General features: G+C 41.0%; 1 protein-coding gene and 5 non-coding genes across 6 annotated transcripts; 5 read left to right on the forward strand and 1 right to left on the reverse strand.

The window, feature by feature from the left end:
* Positions 1-1593: 1593 nt before the first annotated feature.
* LOC134848140 (tetratricopeptide repeat protein 39C-like) lies at positions 1594-5092 on the reverse strand. Its single transcript, XM_063865497.1, has one exon. The coding sequence runs from the start codon at positions 5083-5085 to the stop codon at positions 2902-2904; it is 2184 nt and encodes a 727-aa protein (XP_063721567.1). The 5' UTR covers positions 5086-5092; the 3' UTR covers positions 1594-2901.
* A 10456-nt stretch (positions 5093-15548) lies between these two features.
* LOC134849720 (U2 spliceosomal RNA) lies at positions 15549-15738 on the forward strand. Its single transcript, XR_010163730.1, has one exon. It is a non-coding gene; the product is annotated as a U2 spliceosomal RNA (small nuclear RNA).
* A 1256-nt stretch (positions 15739-16994) lies between these two features.
* LOC134849454 (U2 spliceosomal RNA) lies at positions 16995-17185 on the forward strand. The gene has a single exon (XR_010163472.1). It is a non-coding gene; the product is annotated as a U2 spliceosomal RNA (small nuclear RNA).
* A 1250-nt stretch (positions 17186-18435) lies between these two features.
* LOC134849455 (U2 spliceosomal RNA) lies at positions 18436-18626 on the forward strand. The gene has a single exon (XR_010163473.1). It is a non-coding gene; the product is annotated as a U2 spliceosomal RNA (small nuclear RNA).
* Positions 18627-19879: 1253 nt separating this feature from the next.
* Positions 19880-20064, forward strand: LOC134849777 (U2 spliceosomal RNA). Its single transcript, XR_010163777.1, has one exon. It is a non-coding gene; the product is annotated as a U2 spliceosomal RNA (small nuclear RNA).
* A 1220-nt stretch (positions 20065-21284) lies between these two features.
* LOC134849515 (U2 spliceosomal RNA) lies at positions 21285-21475 on the forward strand. Its single transcript, XR_010163532.1, has one exon. It is a non-coding gene; the product is annotated as a U2 spliceosomal RNA (small nuclear RNA).
* Positions 21476-21540: the final 65 nt, after the last annotated feature.

The raw sequence follows: 21540 nt of genomic DNA on the forward strand, positions 1-21540 counted from the left end.
TATTAACCGAGTTAAGTACATTTTAGGAAATATTTTACGACCGTTAACCCTATTTTTGCCTCAACTTAATCAAAATTAACTCTAACAGCAGTTTTCTGGTTCCTACTACGGTACCCAGGGAATGGCAGGCCTGATTGTTTTGTTATTATACATTTAAAAAAGCCATTTCGAGTGTCATCACCTGCGAAGCAGTGCTTCGCAAACACTAGCAAGAACTGTAATAAAAACAGCACTATAAAGTGCAAACAGAAAATACAAAAACTATTATCTACACGCAAGCGTCTTATCCCTGCCTCAGTGAAATTTAGCAGGCTTTCAGTTACAACATACGAATCCGCACACCTCGGCAATGTTGTATGGATGGGCAGAGCAGCTGAAAAAGCTTTTGCATGAAAGTTGCGCCCTTCCGGCGCCATTACAAAACACTGGAAATGATGGTTTAAAAATCAGCAACGATGTTTTTATTTCTAATTTTTGTATTATTCCGAGACGGATGCTATTCTATTGGGCCCTAAGGGGCCAACAAAGTAGCAAACGAGATTGTCAATTAAATCTTAAAAAAATTTCTGAAATTTTTTTATGATAGTTTCAGCATTTTTTACAACAGACCTCAACCTATCCGGCAGCTTACAATGAATGTTAGTAGTTCAGACTTTCCCTATTGCTATGGTTAACCTAAACTATGAAAATAAACAAGAAAAATACAAACACAACAAAATACTAAAAAAAAGATGTTTTCAGCATTTTTTCCACTAAGAACTTCATAATACTCAATGGGAAACTCGTTTTTGACATCAAAATCCATTAATTGTGAAATTTTTTAATTTTCTCAAAACCAAAAATATATATATGCCAAACGGTTAAATTTATTATGCCACATGTCTTGGGCACGATTAAAAAGGTCTTCTTGACCAAAGCCGAAAAATTTACTGAATTAGAGATAATAAAAAAAAACTTTTTGGAGTCACTGGAAAAAGGCTAAAAATGACCAAAACCCATCTTAAAAATAAAACCATCGCCAAACGGCATATATCAAATGCCATTATTTCCGGGTTCTAGAGTCGCATGCAAAACATAAGGGAATTCCAGCAAGGAGTTTTCAAGCACCCGACTAATTTTTTCAATAAAGACAAAATAAGTTAAGCTGGACAAATGTCAAACGTTCCGAGGGGCCCTACCCCCTCTCAATGGGTTTCTATAGCGTCAGGGGCACGAACCCATCAAGCCACAAATTAGTAGAAAATTCGGCTAGGTCTCGGATTTTTATGATTTCGAGGCTTAGTCTCAAATAAAGCACTAGCCTCAAATAAATTTCAGGCGTTGAACATAGCCGAGCAAACCATTGAACATAGCCATCAAATAATTGAAACAGTGCTACGGCGTTTTGACCTTTGGCCTGTACTCATAGAGTAATTTCAGATAAGGTACACCGTCTGCTCGTCGCGCAATCTTATTTTCGGCCGGATAGATTCGTGCAACTTCTTAGTCTAATACCGATCTTTATCTTACTCTTATATCTCCTAGTCTCAATAGATCTAGTGTATACTGGTTTATGCGAGTTAGTTCTTGGAGTTTATCCAGAAGGAAAACAACTGTATTCAAAGTTTTATTCAAATTGTTCTGGTGCTGAAACTACAAGTAGTTTCAGCACTTACAAATAAGTGTCAATGTTAGAGATGGAATATGATTGGTTAGTTAGTAATATTTAACAGTGATAATTTATCAATAAGATAATTGGTTCATAAATACTAGTTTATTACTGATTCCACTACTGAGGCAAAAAAGTCCTTTTCTAGTTTGTAATTGATTAGAGCCAAGTACATCAAAAGAGAGTGCTATCTGTTTCAAGAAACTTCTGTGGGTACTGGTCTGTCTTATTATCACGTCCTTTAGAAAAACAAATCGACCTTGATTTAATGTTGAAAACCTTGTTTGCAACAAAAAAGAACGAGTGATAAAATGAGTTAAATAATTTTCATTTCAGATTTCGAATAAAGATATTCATATAATCGAATAATAGCACCAACTTAAAACCAAACGATTTATCACTGAAAATTAGATAAAATGGTCACTGTTAATTTAACTCTACTAAATCGCAATAGTTTGAAAGCTAACACTTTCTATAGCATGCCGATCCGTAGGTGCGATCGTATCTCCCTTAATTTTGTTTGAGAAGTTTTTGAGAGGGTCGCTTACCTATTTGATACTATTTTACATCTATCTTTGGCCGTAAAACTCAAAAATTTGGTATCGAAAAGTAATAATTTGATCCCACCGAAAAAAAATCCGGCGGCTTTGGTTCATTTTAGTGCATCGGTGAAGCTCGAAAAATCTGTCAGCCCTAAAAAAATTGTCAAAATTTTTTCCAAAAACCACCGAACCTACTCGTCAGAAAACCCTGCGGACGTCACTGATTACAAATAGAGTGAAATGGAATTGGGCAAGCAATAATACACTTATTTTTTTCGAGTTTTTCTATTCGATAAAAATTTATAGAGGCAAATGACAGCCGGTTACCGATTTCCGAAAAAAAAACCTATTCATTTTCATACGACTAAATTACATCATTAAAACTCTTACGGCAATTGCTACGGTTTAAACATAGTAAACATTAGCAAACCAAGTTGAAAATTTGCGTTCTGAAGGTGAAATTAGACATTTACTCTTATTTCGAAACTTTTTTCGATTTGAGATTGATATTCAAGATTAACCCGGTAAAACATAAATTGAGAAATTTTTCTTAAGACTGAATGCTTCATAGCACAGAAGAATTCACTCAACCTGAACAGTGTGTTTGCTACCTTGTCTTGAGTAACACTAAATGACCAGAAATATTATCTAACAAACTAAATAGTTCTCCGTCCGTCCTCACTTTGTGACTTAGATTGGGACTGACTTGACCTAGCGCTGTGGTGCAGTCTGTCCATTACCATTGTCCATCTGGTCGCAAGCGGCGGCGGCCGAAGAGTTCAATTGAGCACGAGCTGCAGCCGCTGTTGATGACGAGGACGAAGAAGAAGACTCGAGTGAGGAGGTGGTCACATCTGCTCGCAGACTATGTACCCTAAGTTTGAGTCTATTCTCGAACTGATAGCCACTGAAATGCATAGTTTTGCTCAACAGCTCCTCCACCTCATCTGTGGTAGCAGATGAAAATTTGGGCGGTGATTTAGAATGGAGTAGCAACATGAGTTTGTATTTGGCCAGAGCCAGCTCGTACAGTCCGTAGGCCTTTTCCAGACTGAAACTACTGTGAGATGATGATTTCTGAACGGTTGAGAGATACGCTCGGAGTGAGGTTAAAGTGTCAATTGCGGAGTGGTATTCAGATGAGATGGTTTGCAAGGCCCCACAGAGGAGATTGGCCATCGGTCTGAGCTTCCTGTCAAACTGGTCCAACTTACCCATCCACTCGATTGCATCAGTCCTATTCTCTTCCGACAGGAGATTCAGATGGTTCCAAAAGTACAACATCTCGAAGATGAGCAACCTCAAGTGTGATTGTAACGTTGCCTCTTTCTTGTCCCCCTCTTTCTCTATATTGTAGCACAGTTTTGCTCGTGAAATTACGTAAAACTCTGAGTTGTTGGGGTGTTTCTTCTTAATCATGGCCACCCTTTTGATCATTGACAGAGCCTGTTTGGAACCGTTGCCGCCAAGGACTCCAACACAAAGCGCATTCGCATAAAGGTACAGTCCCTCGGACCAATATGAGCAGTCTTTAATTGTGGAGAAATGCTCGACTGCTTTTCGAAAGTGACATTTAATAACCCAACACCACCCGATCTCGAACACCAGCAGCACACGAAGCTTCTCTAAATCACTTTCTCCGCTGCTGATGCAACAGCTGTCTTTCGCAAGCATGTACAGCCTCAGACCATCTTCAACATCATTCTTACGCAGGATTGACAATTTACCTTTGAAAAAGTGAACAATCCACGAACACTCACTCAGAGCATGTGGAGATTCGGTCAAAATTTCTTCGGCTACGGAGAATCCGACTTCTAAGTCCTCCTTATTGCAGCACATGAGGGGCTTGGCGATTAAATAGTACCAGAGTAAAATTAGAGAGGCAAGTGGAGAGTGGAAATCATTTCCACGTCGACACAAGTCTAGATTCTTCAGACCTTTGACTCTGTCGCTCTCATAGCCCATCACATTCATCACTGATGCATAGGAGGGCGGCAGGATACTGAGAAGCAAGTTGGTGAAGCCAACACCAAAACACACCGCAGCGTACAGGCCATCATATGCACCTGTGCCGGCGGTGGCAAAAGCTGTGGGGCCGGCAGATGGGGTGAAGCGGCGGAGCACCTGTGACTCTCGCTGCTGTTTCAGCTTCATCAACGCCACCTCGTTCTGGTGAAACAACTTGGCCGCCTTCCTCACATACCAGCCACATTGCAACGCAACTGATATCTCGAACTTGATGAGCAATAGCGACGCTTTAAACAAGTAGGCATCTGCTTGACACACACTTGCGTACAGCTTCGCAAACTCACTGCTATGTTTGCAGTTTCTTATTTGTTTGTACATACTCTCGCATTCCTTCACCACCGCTCTAGCTTTCACAATATGGGCCGTATCTTGACTCAAAATTGCCTTTACAACATGTACAAAGGAGTATCCGTTAGCCATTGGCGCGCTGTATATTTTGAAGGACTGGAAATGTGACTCTGCTATTGCTAGACTAGTTCCACTGAGCACTAGTTTCACACCTTCGAATGCTGCATTGCTCTCGTCGAATTCTATTTCGTCTGGCGAGAACTCCACTTCCTCGAAACTTTCATCTGAAGAGTCGCCTGCTGTGCCACCACATTCACAATGGTTGAAAGAGTTGACGCTATCTGCGTTCGTACAGGCAGCAGCCCCATTAGAAGGCTCAGTTTGAAATTCAAGCTCTTCTCGGTCATGGTGAGGATAACCAGTTACATATATCTCGTCACATGCAATCTCAGCAGCAAAACCAGACTCTGTGCCCACCTTGTCCTCATCCTTTCTCAAGACGACTGCATCAGCCGCCACAGTATAAGACGAAGACGGCGACGAAACTCCCGTCTCCGCCTGGTCAAACGCATCACACATTACGATCTTAAAAGCAGATAGATATTTTTTCTTTCTTTTTTTTTAATAAATCAGGGACGAAAATATCATGATTACCGAAGTCACTTCACTAGTCCTTCATCTTATCACCCAGCCAAAAACCATTGAATTTCATAGATTAGAAATCATCAACAGAGGTTACTTGTTTCAGCCTGTCGCATTCGAAATACAAGGAGGCGCAGGACCAGCCACCAAACGTTTTCTTTCTAAGCTCGGCAAGCTGATTCAAGATTCCACCAACGAAGCCCGTGCTTCTGCCTTCCTTAGGCAAAGAATATCAGTTTGCATACAGATGTCTAACGCAGCATGTGTCATCGAAACTCTACGCCCTCAAGCTTCTCTCGATGAAGTTTTTATGATCCTCTAATTCTCTGTCACCTTGTATCTCACTTTCGGCTAATTTCTTATCATGTCATTGCCAACATCCGGCCTTTTTATCTGATAGATTTCCCATATGGTGCACTCTTTCACTCCCGGTGCTATCTTGGTTTCATGCTTCAGTTGTTGTTTTGCTATTTGAAATAAATTTAAAAAATAAAGTATAACGTGAATGAAAGTTACTACTGCTACTGCGGCCAAGTCAGAAATGGGCTAGGGCTTCCAATTTTTTTTAAAAAACCTCTGCATGTAGTACAATTGAAGTTTGTAGCCAAATAAAGCATCTCAAAGCATATTTTCACCGATTGCGCTTGTAACGGTACACTTTGGCCTGAAAAAAAAAATCAAAAAACAGTGGTTTTTTTAACATTGAATTTTTTTAAGTTTTTTTTCTCAAAAGTTTCTGAAAGTTTTATTTTTCATTTTTAAACCTACTGTATAGCTTAATCGGTTTGCAAATTATCTTAGCTTTCCTGGGATACTAAAATTGTTGGGTTGGGATTAAATTTTAAAGATTTTTTAAATTTTAGGACTGGAGGTACTTTTTTGGCCACCTATGTAGTAATTTTTAACATCCTGAAAAACACCTTTACCGAGTGTTTTTTTACCTAATTTTGAACCAGTAAGTTTGTATATGCCTCTTCTTTGTAAAAATAATACTTCTTGAGTTCTAACTTTTATCGGACTCGGGCCTGGAATTTTTGCTCAACTTTTGAAAGTGAGAAAAAGGCTAGGGACTTTCTGGCCAGCTCAAAGAAAGATGTTCTCCTCTGAAAACTACGACATTCTGAAAATTTGCATGTGTATAGATCTTTCCAAGCTGATTCCAATGATATATATTTCGTAGGGTTTCAAAATTTTACATCTAAATATTTTGAGAATGCGTTAAAATTGTAAATTCAAACAAACGTTTTCGCACATTTTGTGCATCTTCAGGTTTTAAAAATTCTAAACTATCTGTACAAAATGACCAAAGATCATGAAAAGTGTCACACACATCATTACTTCAAAATTTTAAAAATTCAACCAATCAAAACTTTACAAATATCACTGAAATTATGTAACAACTATTTTGTAACAACAGGCTGAGACGGGGATGGAATAACATTTCTATGCTCCTTCTTTTATGCGCTGGTGATATTGAAATTAATCCTGGCCCGGCTGTCGACCCTACTCAGTTGTTCAGATTTGTTAACGCCGCGGAGATCTTAGTCGGGTCGTCTGTGGCCATCTCGGACCTAACCTCCGGTATCTATGATGCTTCTATCCTCAAAGTTGACAACGATCGCTTCTTTGCTCACTTTCGTGGTTGGAATAAAAGCTATGACTCCTGGGTCAACCTTGATCAAATTTTCCGGCTCCCTGATGGTTATGTTCCGATAGGCCGGAATTCTCGCGGTCCTATTTGCCTTCTCCCGCCTCCTGTCTCCAGTCCTATCTCTGTCGCTTTAACGAGTTCTCCTTCTCGGGATGCTCCTGTTAGCTCTGGCCTCTCTCAAGGGATGTCAAGTATGACGATCTCGGCTGAGCTCGCCGAAAGCGCTGTGCCGGATCTTTCTGACGTCATGTCTTCCAGAGATGACACTGTCCGGTTCGTTCCGATTTCTCTTCGTAACGAGTGGTCTAAGGTTGTTGGTCACGCCCTTGACAACTGCGCCACCGCTCCGGACAATCTGAAAAACTGGACTCGGTTGCTCATGCTCCCCAAATGTATCTTGAAAGCCCCTCGCCGCGGAGGCAAGTCTCACGCCGCTAATAACTGCAGAGACATTCGCCAAAGAATCAAGTCCTGGAAGGAGGGCAATATTTCGGACCTCTGGTCTAACGCTACCAAAGGATCTAAAGAGCGAACGAAGAAAAACAGCAAACCTTCTCGTGACTTTAATGTCCGCAGAGCCAAAGAGCTAGCAGGCCTCGGTCAGTTCGGCAGAGCAGCTAAAGCCCTGTGTTCCGATGGCCTCGTGTCCAAAAGTGACGAGTCGCTTAAGGACCTTCGCAGTCTTCATCCTTCCGCTGACCCTCCCGTCTTTTCTGGCCGGGATGAATCCCCTCTTGCCTACCAATTCGAATCTGAGTTCGTTCATAAGTCTCTCAAAAGTTTTCCTAGCGGCACTGCTGCCGGTCCTTCGCGCTGGTTTCCTATGCACTTTGTTCACGCCGTTGAGTGCCCCACTCCTCAGACTGCTGCCAGAACGTTAGAGTCTCTCAACAGGGTTGTTAATATCCTCGCTGCCAGGCAAGCCCCTTCTAGTCTCTCTCCGTGGCTGTGCAGTGCGAATCTCTTTGCCACCGCTAAACCCAAGGGTGGTGTCCGGCCTATTGCGGTCGGCGAAGTGCTCCGAAGGCTCACTGCTAAATGCCTTGCTAAAGCCGCCAACGCTGAAGCTCGTGATTTTCTGTGTCCTCACCAGCTTGGAGTCGCTACCAGCGGTGGCTCGGAAGCCATCGTCCACGCTACTAAAATGACAGTCAAAAAGTGCTCGGAACATGGTCACCAAGGCGTCTTAACAGTGGATTTTGAGAACGCTTTCAACACGCTAGACCGCACCGAGATCCTCCTTCAAGTTCGCAACCGTCTTCCCGGTCTCTCCGCCTTTGTTGAGTTTACCTACGGTCACCACAGTCATCTGCTGTTCGAGGATGTCATTCTCAACAGCGAGAAAGGAGTTCAACAGGGGGGATCCGCTAGGGCCTCTCATTTTTGCGGTCACCCTGCACTCTCTAGTCGAATCTCTCAAGTCGGAAGTCCCCGGTCTCACCCTCAACTGCTGGTACCTTGATGATGGGATTTGTGCCGGCGACGAAGACTCCTTGCTCAAGGCTCTCGAACTCATCACTTCCAACGGCTTGCATCTCGGCCTCAAAGTCAAGCACAGTAAGTGTGAGTTGTGGGCCCCTGTGGAGTTCTCCTCCATCCCCGTCTCTATCCCGAGAGCAGCGTCTAATGGCTTCGAGCTTCTTGGCGCCCCCATTGGTGATACTGAGTTCTCAGTTAAAGTCCTGGACAAACGCATCTCGAAGGCCACCAAATGTCTTGAAAAGTTACCTCTTCTTGATGACCCCCAGCTCTCACTTGGCATCACTCGCACTTGCCTTGCTGCTCCCAAGCTGACGTACTCTCTTCGCACTCAGCCGCCCTCTCGGCCTGTCTCAGCTTCCCTGCAAGTTTTTGATGAACTCCTCCGCGATGCTCTTTCTGTCATAGTTGGCTCACCTGTTCCTGATCTTGCCTGGTCCCAGTCTTCCCTGCCTATCAAAGATGGCGGACTTGGCGTCCGGCAAGCTCGCGACCAACACATCCCTGCCTTCCTAGGGTCTTCGTGTCAGTCAGCTCATTTGGTCTCGTTTCTTACCGAATGCGACATCACTGATACGCCGGAGTTCCTGCGTGCCTCGAACGACTTCCGTGAACAGTCTGGAAGCGTTAACACTCCCGGTTTTACTCAAGAAGCTTTCCAAGAGAAACTCGATAAGGCCACCTACAACGCTTTCTTCTCGTCTCTTCCCGATTCCCGCGAGCAAGCTCGTCTTCAGTCGCTCTCTCTGCCTTACGCCGGCGCTTGGCTTACCGCAGTCCCCATTAAAGGTCTTGGCCTGCACCTGCTACCTGCTGAGTTCCAAGCTGCTGTCAGATACCGCCTTGGTCTTCCTGTGTTCGCGTCTGCTCGTAGGTGCCCCGCGTGTCCGTCTGGCATTCTGGACGTCCTCGGGGACCACGCTGTCGCTTGTGGGGGGAGTGGTGGCCGGATCTCCCGTCACGACAGACTACGGGACATTATTTTCAATGCTACCTCGGCTGCCTCTTTAGCCCCCATCAAGGAGCAACGGAACCTCATCCCTGGAGAACGGTCCAGACCCGGCGATATTTTTATCCCTACTTGGAGCGCTGGTCGCCCAGCTGCTTTCGACGTCACCGTGACATCCCCGCTGCAGTTATCTCTTCTCTCTCGTGCGGCGGAGACCCCCGGGGCGTCCCTGGAAGTTGCTGAGGACCGCAAATTTTCGAAACACGAGAAAAACTGTGAGGAACATGGAATCAGTTTTTTCCCGTTAGCAGTCGAAACGCTCGGGGGTTGGTCCGCTTTAGCTATCAAAACCCTCAAGTCAGTTGCTATCCTCGCTGATGCCAGACTTTCTGGTTCACGTGATGCTCGTGTTGCCCCAGTTCGCCCTCTCCAGAGCCTCTCAGTGTGCCTCATGAGAGGAAACGCCACTATGATTGTCAGCCGGGCCATCTAGTCTTGTGCAGTTTGTTACGTTTTTTGCATTCCCAATTCTGGTGCTCCTTTGTTCCTTTGCTGTTAGCGCATTCCCCCTCTCTTTTCAATCCTCAATGATTCATCCCACATTTGTTGTTTGTTTTGTATATGTAAGCAATTTTTATTATCGTATATTATTTTTATTTTACTAACTGTTATATTAATTCAAAATTTTGTAACATTTTAAAACATTTTGTCACAAATTTCTGAGAGTTTTCTTCATTTTTATTTTCACATTTTCGTTTTGTGGCTAATTTTTATGCTAACATGTAAGTTGTTTCAAAATTTTGTTGTTTTAGCCAGAATTTTTCGATTCTGGAACTATAGCCTTAGTTCCAGAAACTGCTCACTTTGTAAGCCTGAGTTTAATTGGAAAATAATCGACCAGGCGTCCAGCAGCATCAAGTTACTTACATTAGAGGCGCTGCACATTAGGAAAGAGAGACCGGCAATTAACACGCGCCACGAGTTTAGAAGTAGGGAGCTGACACTAAGGCTATACTTCCAGAATCGAAAAATTCTGGCTAAAACAACAAAGTGCTAAAAACGGCAGATCAATGTAAAATAAATTCCAGAAACGTTTTCGACATAAAAGTCATCATCAGCCAATCTAAAAAACAAAGCACCTGTAAAACCGGAATGGAAATGGATGTGTAGAAATTACAAAAAATGTATAAAAACTAACATTAAAAAGAATATAAAAAAGCATCAGTTAAGACCCGAGTTTGTCATGTGACTAAAACAAACGGACTTAAAAAACCTCACAACTTGACTGTGAGGTGCCGCTGCCGGTATTCCTCGCGCGTGTTGAGGGCAGGTCTTCTCCTCGAAATAAAAAGCGCTTCTAAGGTCAAAAGTTTATTCGTGTCTAAGCATCTGTCTAAAATTCTCGCCTCAACTGCAGCCTTGTCTGCTCCGCATTCCTTTAGATAACTACCCACCGGCGCAGAGTCCCTAAGGTGTTCAATTTTTTGGGGGATCAGGTGTCGGACGGTCTGTCCAACACAGCAGGAATTGCATCCTGGACAACATATCTCATAAACCACCCTACTCGTCAAATGCCCAGGGAAATCTGTTTTCAAAGTGGGAAGACAGGTTCTGAGTTTGCGGGTCGTGAATATTGTAGAAATACCGCAGTTTTGCAGCCTTTTCGAGAAAAAATATCAGATACTTTTTCTCGATACTCGAGCCGGATAACTGGTTTCTCGATACTTTCAGGCTTTATTGAGTTGGTTGTTGCTTGTGTGGTCGTGTCCTGGTTTTCCTTGATTTAAAGAAGAGAATCTGTCACTATGGTTTCATAAAAAGCCGGAGAAAACTGATTTGCTTCCCAATCATTTTTTGCTTTCCTCAAACCTTTATCAAAGGCCTCCCAAGTGGAAGTGGAGAGATCAATTCTGTGCAAGGTGCCCTGAACAATGTTTCTCTTGTATTTTGTTGGCGCACAGGCGTGAAACCCAAGGGTGAGTCCAGTGTCTGTAGGTTTGCTGTACCATTCTGTGCTGATAGTACGGCCGGACTGTCTAATAAGCATATCGAGAAAAGGAAGCGTCCCATTGAGCTGTAATTCTATTGTGAACTCCAGGTTTGGATGTAGCGTATTCACATATGACAACAAGCGATCAATCTCAGCAACCTTGACCGAGCGCAGGATGTCATCTACGTACCTACCAAAATTGTTGCACCGCAACCACAATTCCAATAATTATCAAAATAAAACAACAAAATTTTGAAACAACTTACATGTTAGCATAAAAATTAGCCACAAAACGAAAATGTGAAAATAAAAATGAAGGAAACTCTCAGAAATTTGTGAAAAAATGTTTTAAAATGTTACATAATAGTTGTTACATAATTTCAGTGATATTTGTAAAGTTTTGATTGGTTGAATTTTTAAAACTTTGAAGTAATGATGTGTGTGACACTTTTTATGATCTTTGATCATTTTGTACAGATAGTTTAGAATTTTTAAAACCTGAAGTTGCGTAAAATGTGCGAAAACGTTTGTTTGAACTTACAATTTTAACGCATTCTCAAGATATATATTTCTTTGGGTGTGTCTGTAGAAAAAAGAAACTTTCCTCGAAAAACTGATCAAGTCAGAAATGGGCTCCAACCCCTTTGGCCCATATAAAAAAAATTGATAGATTCTCGTGTAACCCCCATATTGCTCTTTTTTGTTGTTATTTAGACTAAGTCATACTCCACGTTCCATACTTTGCCAGAAAAAAAATTAAGTGGACAAAAACTGCTCAATACATCGAAAATGAACCTTTTCAGAGAAATTCCTTTAATAAATAAATCATGGCCAACATATGCCAAGTCATTATTCCACAACAATTTTTGGATCAATCGGTCACATAAACGTTCAGCTACAATTAGCAAATGTTTTGGGACAAGCTGATAACGGTTTCCAGTCAAATTTGTTTTGAAAAAAATCCCAATGGTCGTTTTTTGATCACAAATTTTTCTGGCAGAAACAGAACGTTGAACTCTCGAATCAAACTGAAGGTGCTCTTATGCAAAACACATTCTTCTTGTCTACTCTTGCTGACTGTTTTGAAACTGAAAAATACCCAAATTTCAATTTTTTTTCCATAAAATGTTTGATCTGGTCATTCGAACAAAAGTTGTATGAATTCAGTCAAAAATGGACTTGTAACATTCGCCCGGAAGATACATATTGACGGAAAATAAAACTAAGTCCTAAGACGACTGGCTAACGTCTAAACAGAGCTTTACATGTTTTTAACCGTCTCTACCAAGCCAGTACTTTCGGTGGTCTTTCTAACATCGGGTCGACAAAAAACGTTACTGCTTTCGGCTTCGGTCAAAACACTCAAATTAACTTAATTACATGCAGAAATAGTGAGCTCAGGGCTGGGTCTTAGTATCCTAAGACCGCGAGATCACTCCTAAAATCAGGGCTACTACTATTTATTGAATTATTATTGTTTTTGTTCAGTAGATAAAAATCATCATCTCCATCGAAAATGGATCAACCCTTTCCCCCAACTCCTAGCTTCTCATCCTAACAAAATGAATTCAGATGTTAATTAAATTCAACTCGGGAAATGACAGGGAAGCTAAAAGTTTATATAAGTTAATAAAAGTTCCAGTCCCGAGACCCCTCCGGATTCCTAAAATCGGGGAAATAAGGATCTTATTCTCCTTCCGGAAGGCTGGTTTTCCACCCTTTACCGTTGTTCGCAACGGCCTTGCAGCTATTGTAGCGACACAATAGTTGCAACTCGGAGCGGTCTCTGCTACTTCTGCAATTCTTCGTTGTTTTTCAACCACAATTCTCGTTGTTCTCGCTATCGCAACTAATGTTGTTGTGTTTTTCTTCCGGTTTTCTGCCAAAATGGCCGTTTCTGACCTTTCTCAGAAATATGACGTCATACTTCGAATTTTTAAAATTTCAAAACACCAGAATATCTTGACCTTCACCGTTTGACTAATCGTCCCAATAACGCTCGTATTCCTTCAAAATCGCAAATTCGGAAGGTTCGCTGCTAAAAACTCGAATATGCTGAATCTGCATTTTGGTCCATTCTGGTCGAATGTCACATACTCCCCGGACAGTCCGGTCAATGTCCTCATTGAATCTCGCAATGTTCGTAAAATAGGTACAGTGTCATCGAACAGAATTTACAAAATGCACGAAATTACTTTTATCCACGTCATATCGACTCACTGCAGAATATAAATGGCATCATACTACATTACTATAGCCTTCAATTTCTTTCATTAATCTGCACATTGAGGATATGACCTAAGATAAAACATATTTTCCGACTTCCAATGTCAATGCCCTGATTAAAAACTTTTTCTCCTAGATTTAAAAGGTGTTGGTTTGCAGGACAGTCCTGCCAACCAACAAGCTAAAATTATCCTACTATGCTTCTTCCCTTCGGAAATCTTGCTTGTTATTGTCCTGAATATTAAAACTAAGAATTTCTGTGGTTAGAAAGAACAATGAAACAATCTCCCTCTTCGAGAGATTACCCAAGACTTTCATGTCACCACAAAGTGATCAGTTCTCCTAGCTGATTAAAAACAGTCATGCAGGCTGGAATATTTAAATATACTCTTTCACTCAAGCCTTTCTAAATAAATAGTAAGTAAGTGTCTCTAAAGCAACAATTTCAAAACTCAACTAAATGTTTCAGTTTTCAATTACAACTTGGTTGCTTAGTTTCTCACTTGAGTTTTTTCACACTCATAAAACAATTCTGAGTTTTAACTTTTTCTTCATCACTCCTTTGTTTTCTTCTTATTTTGTCGTTTAGAAGTTCTAAAACGTCTAAATTCTCCTAATTTCGTCTCTTTTTGCATCTCGTTTTTCGGCCTTTTGTCAATGTTCCATCTCTTCCTCCTGTGATACTGACTCTGCACTTTCAGTTTCTGTGTCTTGCAACACATCATTAGCTATTCTGACGCTGTTGGAAGCAGTCCTCCAACACTTCTGCTCTTCTACCCTCTGTTTGCAACAAGGTAGGGGATCCACGTTAGATTCTCTGTTCCTGCAGAAGCTGTTGTGGAGGCACAACGTCACATTTCTCTCCAAATCTTCCCTCAACATCTCTGCCTTCTCCTTTCCACTACGTTCACTTGTCCTGGAAATTTTTTTCACAGCGGTGGTCACTGCATTCCGATGAGTCACGAGAGCTCGCTTGAAAGCTCCTGCTCCGATGTCCAGCTGATATTCACTGTACACTCTGCTGTGCTTCGACATATGCTTTTTAGCATATTCGTTCAAGCATGCAGTCATGTTAGCTCTGAACAATGGCATCAATCGATTTTTTGCCACTATCGTCTTCACTTCCATCGGAATGTTTAGAATCTTGCACATTGTCTCAAAAAGATTTGTCTCATTTGAGCCTGGTGAATTGAAAAATTCCAACGAGCCCAAAACGACTTCTGTAGCTTCAGTGTTCGTGGAGTAATCATCAGTTGAAATTTTGGGGGGAGCTGAAATTCGGCCATTTTGGAAGAAAATTGACCTAAAAGCTAACTTTTAAGTTAGTGCAATTTTTTTTCTTGCATTTTTCATAAAATGGGGTGCTCTCTGCTATCGCAGAGTGCATTCAAAGAAAACTTATCAAATAGATTTGAATACTTACCTATTTAATAAGTTTATCACAACAATTAGGGTAAAAGCATCTATCAGTATCCTGGCTGGTATTCCACCATATGCCACTAACGTTGAGTGAGCGGCTATCATGCCATAGATGGTCATCTAAGACACCCTGTACATGCTCCGTAGGTTTTGACCAGCCGATTTGGCCATAAAACTCATTGGGCAAAAAAATTCTGAAAATTGTCAATTTTTCAAATTTTGTTTGAATTGCATAAATTATAACGTGAGCGTGCAAATTTTTACATGGTATAAGAGCATATTTCTACTCTCGAGCGAGGGCGAGTGTTTTGAAGGCAATGTACATAGTTATATGCTAGTCAGGATATAAATGGAAGCGGAATTACTCAAATGCCTAAGGCAGAACCGCAGATTCTGTCTTTGTCCACATCGTTAAGCCCATGTCGTATGTAACGGCACAAACGCAGATGGTTATAATGTAGTCTACTGTACTCTCACGATAGATTTACTAGCCAGCAGGGGAGTTTTGTTAGGGCGAAGTATCATTATGGCTACCTCTTTTCAACTTTCCCCCATGACCTTTCATAAGTTCGTCCGGGAGCAACCCAGCTCTCAACCCAGTCGGATAAATAAAAATTTTTATGATGCGAGCTGTTTTTTCATTGTTGTGTTCAAGGCATGTACCAAAATTAGGAAAAGGTTTAGTTATCGCTTCTCGGCCTTTTGGCTAAGATCATGTGTAGTATCTGTCTTGTCAGCTTAATATCTGGCATGCTGGGCATTGCCTGGCACCAATTTTAAACTGATTTTTACTTCCCGAGTTGACACCGAGGCTTGCTTCAGTTGACTCACGGATTGTCCCGGTCTTACACTACCATCGGAAGCAGTCCACCTGAAAATTCTGAACCCGCACTATGCAATTTACCTTAACAGAGTGAAGATGTCAGTATGAAGAGTCTAATTGAGCCTGGTGAATTGCGCGAACGGCCATAACTTGCCCAAAAAACTTAGGACTTCCAAATTTTTCTATTTCTATCGTAAGACCATCGTCAAATCTTGGGGGACTGCCAAAATGAACCAATTTTGTAGAACCAGTTCAAAGTTATGAGTTCTTGAAAGCTCGGTGATGCCAAAAAGTTAAGCCTAATCGAGCGTGGTGCAAAAAACGAAAATTTCAAATATTTTGTTCTTTTCTGTCTAAACTTTTTTTTTTCAATATTGTATCATAATATTGGACTCAGAAAAATTCCAACGAGCCTAAAACGACTTCTGTAGCTTCAGTGTTCGTGGAGTAATCATCAGTTGAAATTTTGGGGGGAGCTGAAATTCGGCCATTTTGGAAGAAAATCGACCTAAAAGCTAATTTTTAAGTTAGTGCAATTTTTTTCTTGCATTTTTCATAAAATGGGGTGCTCTCTGTTGTCGCAGAGTGCATTCAAAGAAACTTATCAAATAGATTTGAAAACTTACCTATTTAATAAGTTTATCACAACAATTAGGCTAAAAGCATCTATCAGTATCCAGGCTGGTATTCGACCATATACCACTAACGTTGAGTGAGCGGCTATCATGCCATAGATGGTCATCTAAGACAACCTGTACACGCTCCGTAGGTTTTGACCAGCCGATTTGGCCATAAAACTCATTGGGCCAAAAAAATTCTGAAAATTGTCAATTTTTCAAATTTTGTTTGAATTGCATAAATTATAACGTGAGCGTGCAAAATTTTACATGGTATAAGAGCATATTTCTACTCTCGCGCAAGGGCGTGTGTTTTAAAAGTAATGTACATAGTTATATGCTAGTCAGGATATAAATGGAAGCGGAATTACTCAAATGCCTAAGGCAGAACCGCAGATTCTGTCTTTGTCCACATCGTTAAGCCCATGTCGTATGTAACGGCACAAACGCAGATGGTTATAATGTAGTCTACTGTACTCTTACGATAGATTTACTAGCCAGCAGGGGAGTTTTGTTAGGGCGAAGTGTCATTATGGCTACCTCTTTTCAACTTTCCCCCTTGACCTTTCATAAGTTGGTCCGGGAGCAACCCAGCTCTCAACCCAGTCGGATAAATATAATTTTTTATGATGCGAGCTGTTTTTTCATTGTTGTGTTCAAGGCATCTACCAAAATTAGGAAAAGGTTTGGTTATCGCTTCTCGGCCTTTTGGCTAAGATCATGTGTAGTATCTGTTCTTGTCAGCTTCATATCTGGCATGCTGGGCATAGCCTGGCAACAATATTAAACTGATTTTTACTTCCCGAGTTAACACCGAAGCTTGCTTCAGTTGACTCACGGATTGTCCCGGTCTTACACTACCATCGGGAGCAGTCCACCTGAAAATTCTGAACCTGCAAATTACCTTAATAGAGTGAAGATGTCAGTATGAAGAGTCTAATTGAGCCTGGTGAATTGCGCGAACGGCCATAACTTGCCCAAAAAACTTAAAACTTCCAAATTTTTCTATTTCTATCGTAAGATCATCGTCGAATCTTGGGGGACTGAGAAAATGAACCAATTTCGTTGAACCAGTTCAAAGTTATGAGTTCTTGAAAGCTCGGTGATGCCAAAAAGTTAAGCCTAATCGAGCGTGGTGCAAAAAACGAAAATTTCAAAATTTTTGTTCTTTTCTGTCTAAATTTTATTTTTTCAATATTGTATCATAATATTGGACTCAAAAAAATTCCAACGAGCCCAAAACGACTTCTGTAGCTTCAGTGTTCGTGGAGTAATCATCATTTGAAATTTTGGGGGGAGCTGAAATTCGGCCATTTTGGAAGAAAATCGACCTAAAAGCTAACTTTTAAGATAGTGCATTTTTTTTCTTGCAATTTTCATAAAATGGGGTGCTCTCTGCTGTCGCATAGTGCATTCAAAGAAAACTTATCAAATAGATTTGAATACTTACCTATTTAATAAGTTTATCACAACAATTAGGCTAAAAGCATCTATCAGTATCCTGGCTGGTATTCCACCATATGCCACTAACGTTGAGTGAGCGGCTATCATGCCATAGATGGTCATCTAAGACACCCTGTACACGCTCCGTAGGTTTTGACCAGCCGATTTGGCCTTAAAACTCATTGGGCCAAAAAAATTCTGAAAATTGTGAAATTTTCAAATATTGTTTGAATTGCATAAATTATAACGTGAGCGTGCAAAATTTTACATGGTATGAGAGCATATTTCTACTCTCGCGCGAGGGCGAGTGTTTTAAAAGTAATGTACATAGTTATATGCTAGTCAGGATATAAATGGAAGCGGAATTACTCAAATGCCTAAGGCAGAACCGCAGATTCTGTCTTTGTCCACATCGTTAAGCCCATGTCGTATGTAACGGCACAAACGCAGATGGTTATAATGTAGTCTACTGTACTCTTACGATAGATTTACTAGCCAGCAGGGGAGTTTTGTTAGGGCGAAGTGTCATTATGGCTACCTCTTTTCAACTTTCCCCCTTGACCTTTCATAAGTTTGTCCGGGAGCAACCCAGCTCTCAACCCAGTCGGATAAATATAAATTTTTATGATGCGAGCTGTTTTTTCATTGTTGTGTTCAAGGCATCTACCAAAATTAGGAAAAGGTTTAGTTATCGCTTCTCGGCCTTTTGGCTAAGATCATGTGTAGTATCTGTTCTTGTCAGCTTCATATCTGGCATGCTGGGCATAGCCTGGCAACAATATTAAACTGATTTTTACTTCCCGAGTTAACACCGAAGCTTGCTTCAGTTGACTCACGGATTGTCCCGGTCTTACACTACCATCGGGAGCAGTCCACCTGAAAATTCTGAACCTGCAAATTACCTTAATAGAGTGAAGATGTCAGTATGAAGAGTCTAATTGAGCCTGGTGAATTGCGCGAACGGCCATAACTTACCCAAAAAACTTAAGACTTCCAAGTTTTTCTATTTCTATCGTAAGACCATTGTCAAATCTTGGGGGACTGAGAAAATGAACCAATTTCGTCGAACTAGTTCAAAGTTATGAGTTCTTGAATGCTCGGTGATGCCAAAAAGTTAAGCCTAATCGAGCGTGGTGCAAAAAACGAAAATTTTAAAATTTTTGTTTTTTTTTCTGGCTAAATTTTATTTTTTCAATAGTGTATCACAATTTTGGACTCAGAACAATTCCAACGAGCCCAAAATAATTTCTGTAGCTTCAGTGTTCCTGGAGTAATCATCAGTTGAAATTTTGGGGGGAGCTGAAATTCGGCCATTTTGGAAGAAAATCGACCTAAAAGCTAATTTTTAAGTTAGTGCAATTTTTTTTCTTGCATTTTTCCAAAAAATGTGGTGCTCTCTGCTGTCGCAGAGTGCATTCAAAGAAAACTTATCCAATAGATTTGAATACTTACCTATTTAATAAATTTATCACAACAATTAGGCTAAAAGCATCTATCAGTATCCTGGCTGGTATTCCACCATATGCCACTAACGTTGAGTGAGCGGCTATCATGCCATAAATGGTCATCTAAGACACCTTGTACACGCTCCGTAGGTTTTGACCAGCCGATTTGGCCATAAAACTCATTGGGCCAAAAAATTCTGAAAATTGTCAATTTTTCAAATTTTGTTTGAATTGCATAAATTATAACGTTAGCGTGCAAAATTTTACATGGTATAAGAGCATATTTCTACTCTCGCGCGAGGGCGAGTGTTTTAAAAGTAATGTACATAGTTATATGCTAGTCAGGATATAAATGGAAGCGGAATTACTCAAATGCCTAAGGCAGAACCGCAGATTCTGTCTTTGTCCACATCGTTAAGCCCATGTCGTATGTAACGGCACAAACGCAGATGGCTATAATGTAGTCTACTGTACTCTTACGATAGATTTACTAGCCAGCAGGGGAGTTTTGTTAGGGTGAAGTGTCATTATGGCTACCTCTTTTCAACTTTCCCCCTTGACCTTTCATAAGTTGGTCCGGGAGCAACCCAGCTCTCAACCCAGTCGGATAAATATAAATTTTTATGATGCGAGCTGTTTTTTCATTGTTGTGTTCAAGGCATGTAACAAAATTAGGAAAAGGTTTAGTTATCGCTTCTCGGCCTTTTGGCTAAAATCATGTGTAGTATCTGTTCTTGTCAGCTTAATATCTGGCATGCTGGGCATTGACTGGCACAAATATTAAACTGATATTTACTTCCCGAGTTGACACCGAAGCTTGCTTCAGTTGGGATTGTACCGGTCTTACACTACCATCGGGAGCAGTCCACCTGAAAATTTTGAACCCGCACTATGCATTTTACCTTAACAGAGTGAAGATGTCAGTATGAAGAGTCTAATTGAGCCTGGTGAATTGCGCGAACGGCCATAACTTGCCCAAAAAACTTAGGACTTCCAAATTTTTCTATTTCTATCGTAAGACCATCGTCAAATCTTGGGGGACTGCGAAAATGAACCAATTTTGTCGAACCAGTTCAAAGTTATGAGTTCTTGAAAGCTCGGTGATGCCAAAAAGTTAAGCCTAATCGAGCGTGGTGCAAAAAACGAAAATTTCAAAATTTTTGTTCTTTTCTGACTAAATTTTTTTTCAATATTGTATCACAATTTTGGACTCAGAAAAATTCCAACGAGCCCAAAACGACTTCTGTAGCTTCAGTGTTCGTGGAGTAATCATCAGTTGAAATTTTGGGGGGAGCTGAAATTCGGCCATTTTGTTAGTGCAGTTTTTTCTTGCATTTTTCATAAAATGGGGTGCTCTCTGCTGCCGCCGAGTGCATTCAAAGAAAACTTATCAATAGATTTGAATATTTACATATTTAATAAGTTTATCACAACAATTAGGCTAAAAGCATCTATCAGTATCCTGGCTGGTATTCGACCATATGCCACTAACGTTGAGTGAGCGGCTATCATGCCATAGATGGTCATCTAAGACACCCTGTACATGCTCCGTAGGTTTTGACCAGCCGATTTGGCCAGAAAACTCATTGGGCCAAAAAAATTCTGAAAATTGTCAATTTTTCAAATTTTGTTTGAATTGCATAAATTATAACGTGAGCGTGCAAAATTTTACATGGTATAAGAGCATATTTCTACTCTCGCGCGAGGGCGAGTGTTTTAAAAGTATTGTACATAGTTTAATGCTAGTCAGGATATAAATGGAAGCGGAATTACTCAAATGCCTAAGGCAGAACCGCAGATTCTGTCTTTGTCCACATCGTTAAGCCCATGTCGTATGTAACGGCACAAACGCAGATGGTTATAATGTAGTCTACTGTACTCTTACGATAAATTTACTAGCCAGCAGGGGAGTTTTGTTAGGGCGAAGTGTCATTATGGCTACCTCTTTTCAACTTTCCCCCTTGACCTTTCATAAGTTGGTCCGGGAGCAACCCAGCTCTCAACCCAGTCGGATAAATATAAATTTTTATGATGCGAGCTGTTTTTTCATTGTTGTGTTCAAGGCATGTACCAAAATTAGGAAAAGGTTTAGTTATCGCTTCTCGGCTTTTTGGCTAAGATCATGTGTAGTATCTGTTCTTGTCAGCTTAATATCTGGCATGCTGGGCATTGCCTGGCACCAATATTAATCTGATTTTTACTTCCCGAGTTGACACCGAAGCTTGCTTCAGTTGACTCACGGATTGTCCCGGTCTTACACTACCATCGGGAGCAGTCCACCTGAAAATTTTGAACCCGCACTATGCAATTTACCTTAACAGAGTGAAGATGTCAGTATGAAGAGTCTAAT

Source organism: Symsagittifera roscoffensis, chromosome 6 (genome assembly GCF_963678635.1).
Source record: "Symsagittifera roscoffensis chromosome 6, txSymRosc1.1, whole genome shotgun sequence".
Lineage (NCBI taxonomy): Eukaryota > Metazoa > Xenacoelomorpha > Acoela > Convolutidae > Symsagittifera > Symsagittifera roscoffensis.

What these genes read in the sequence shown, in the direction of transcription:
- LOC134848140 (XM_063865497.1), bottom strand. Translation starts at nt 5,085, where the DNA reads ATGTGTGATGCGTTTGACCAGGCGGAGACGGGAGTTTCGTCGCCGTCT.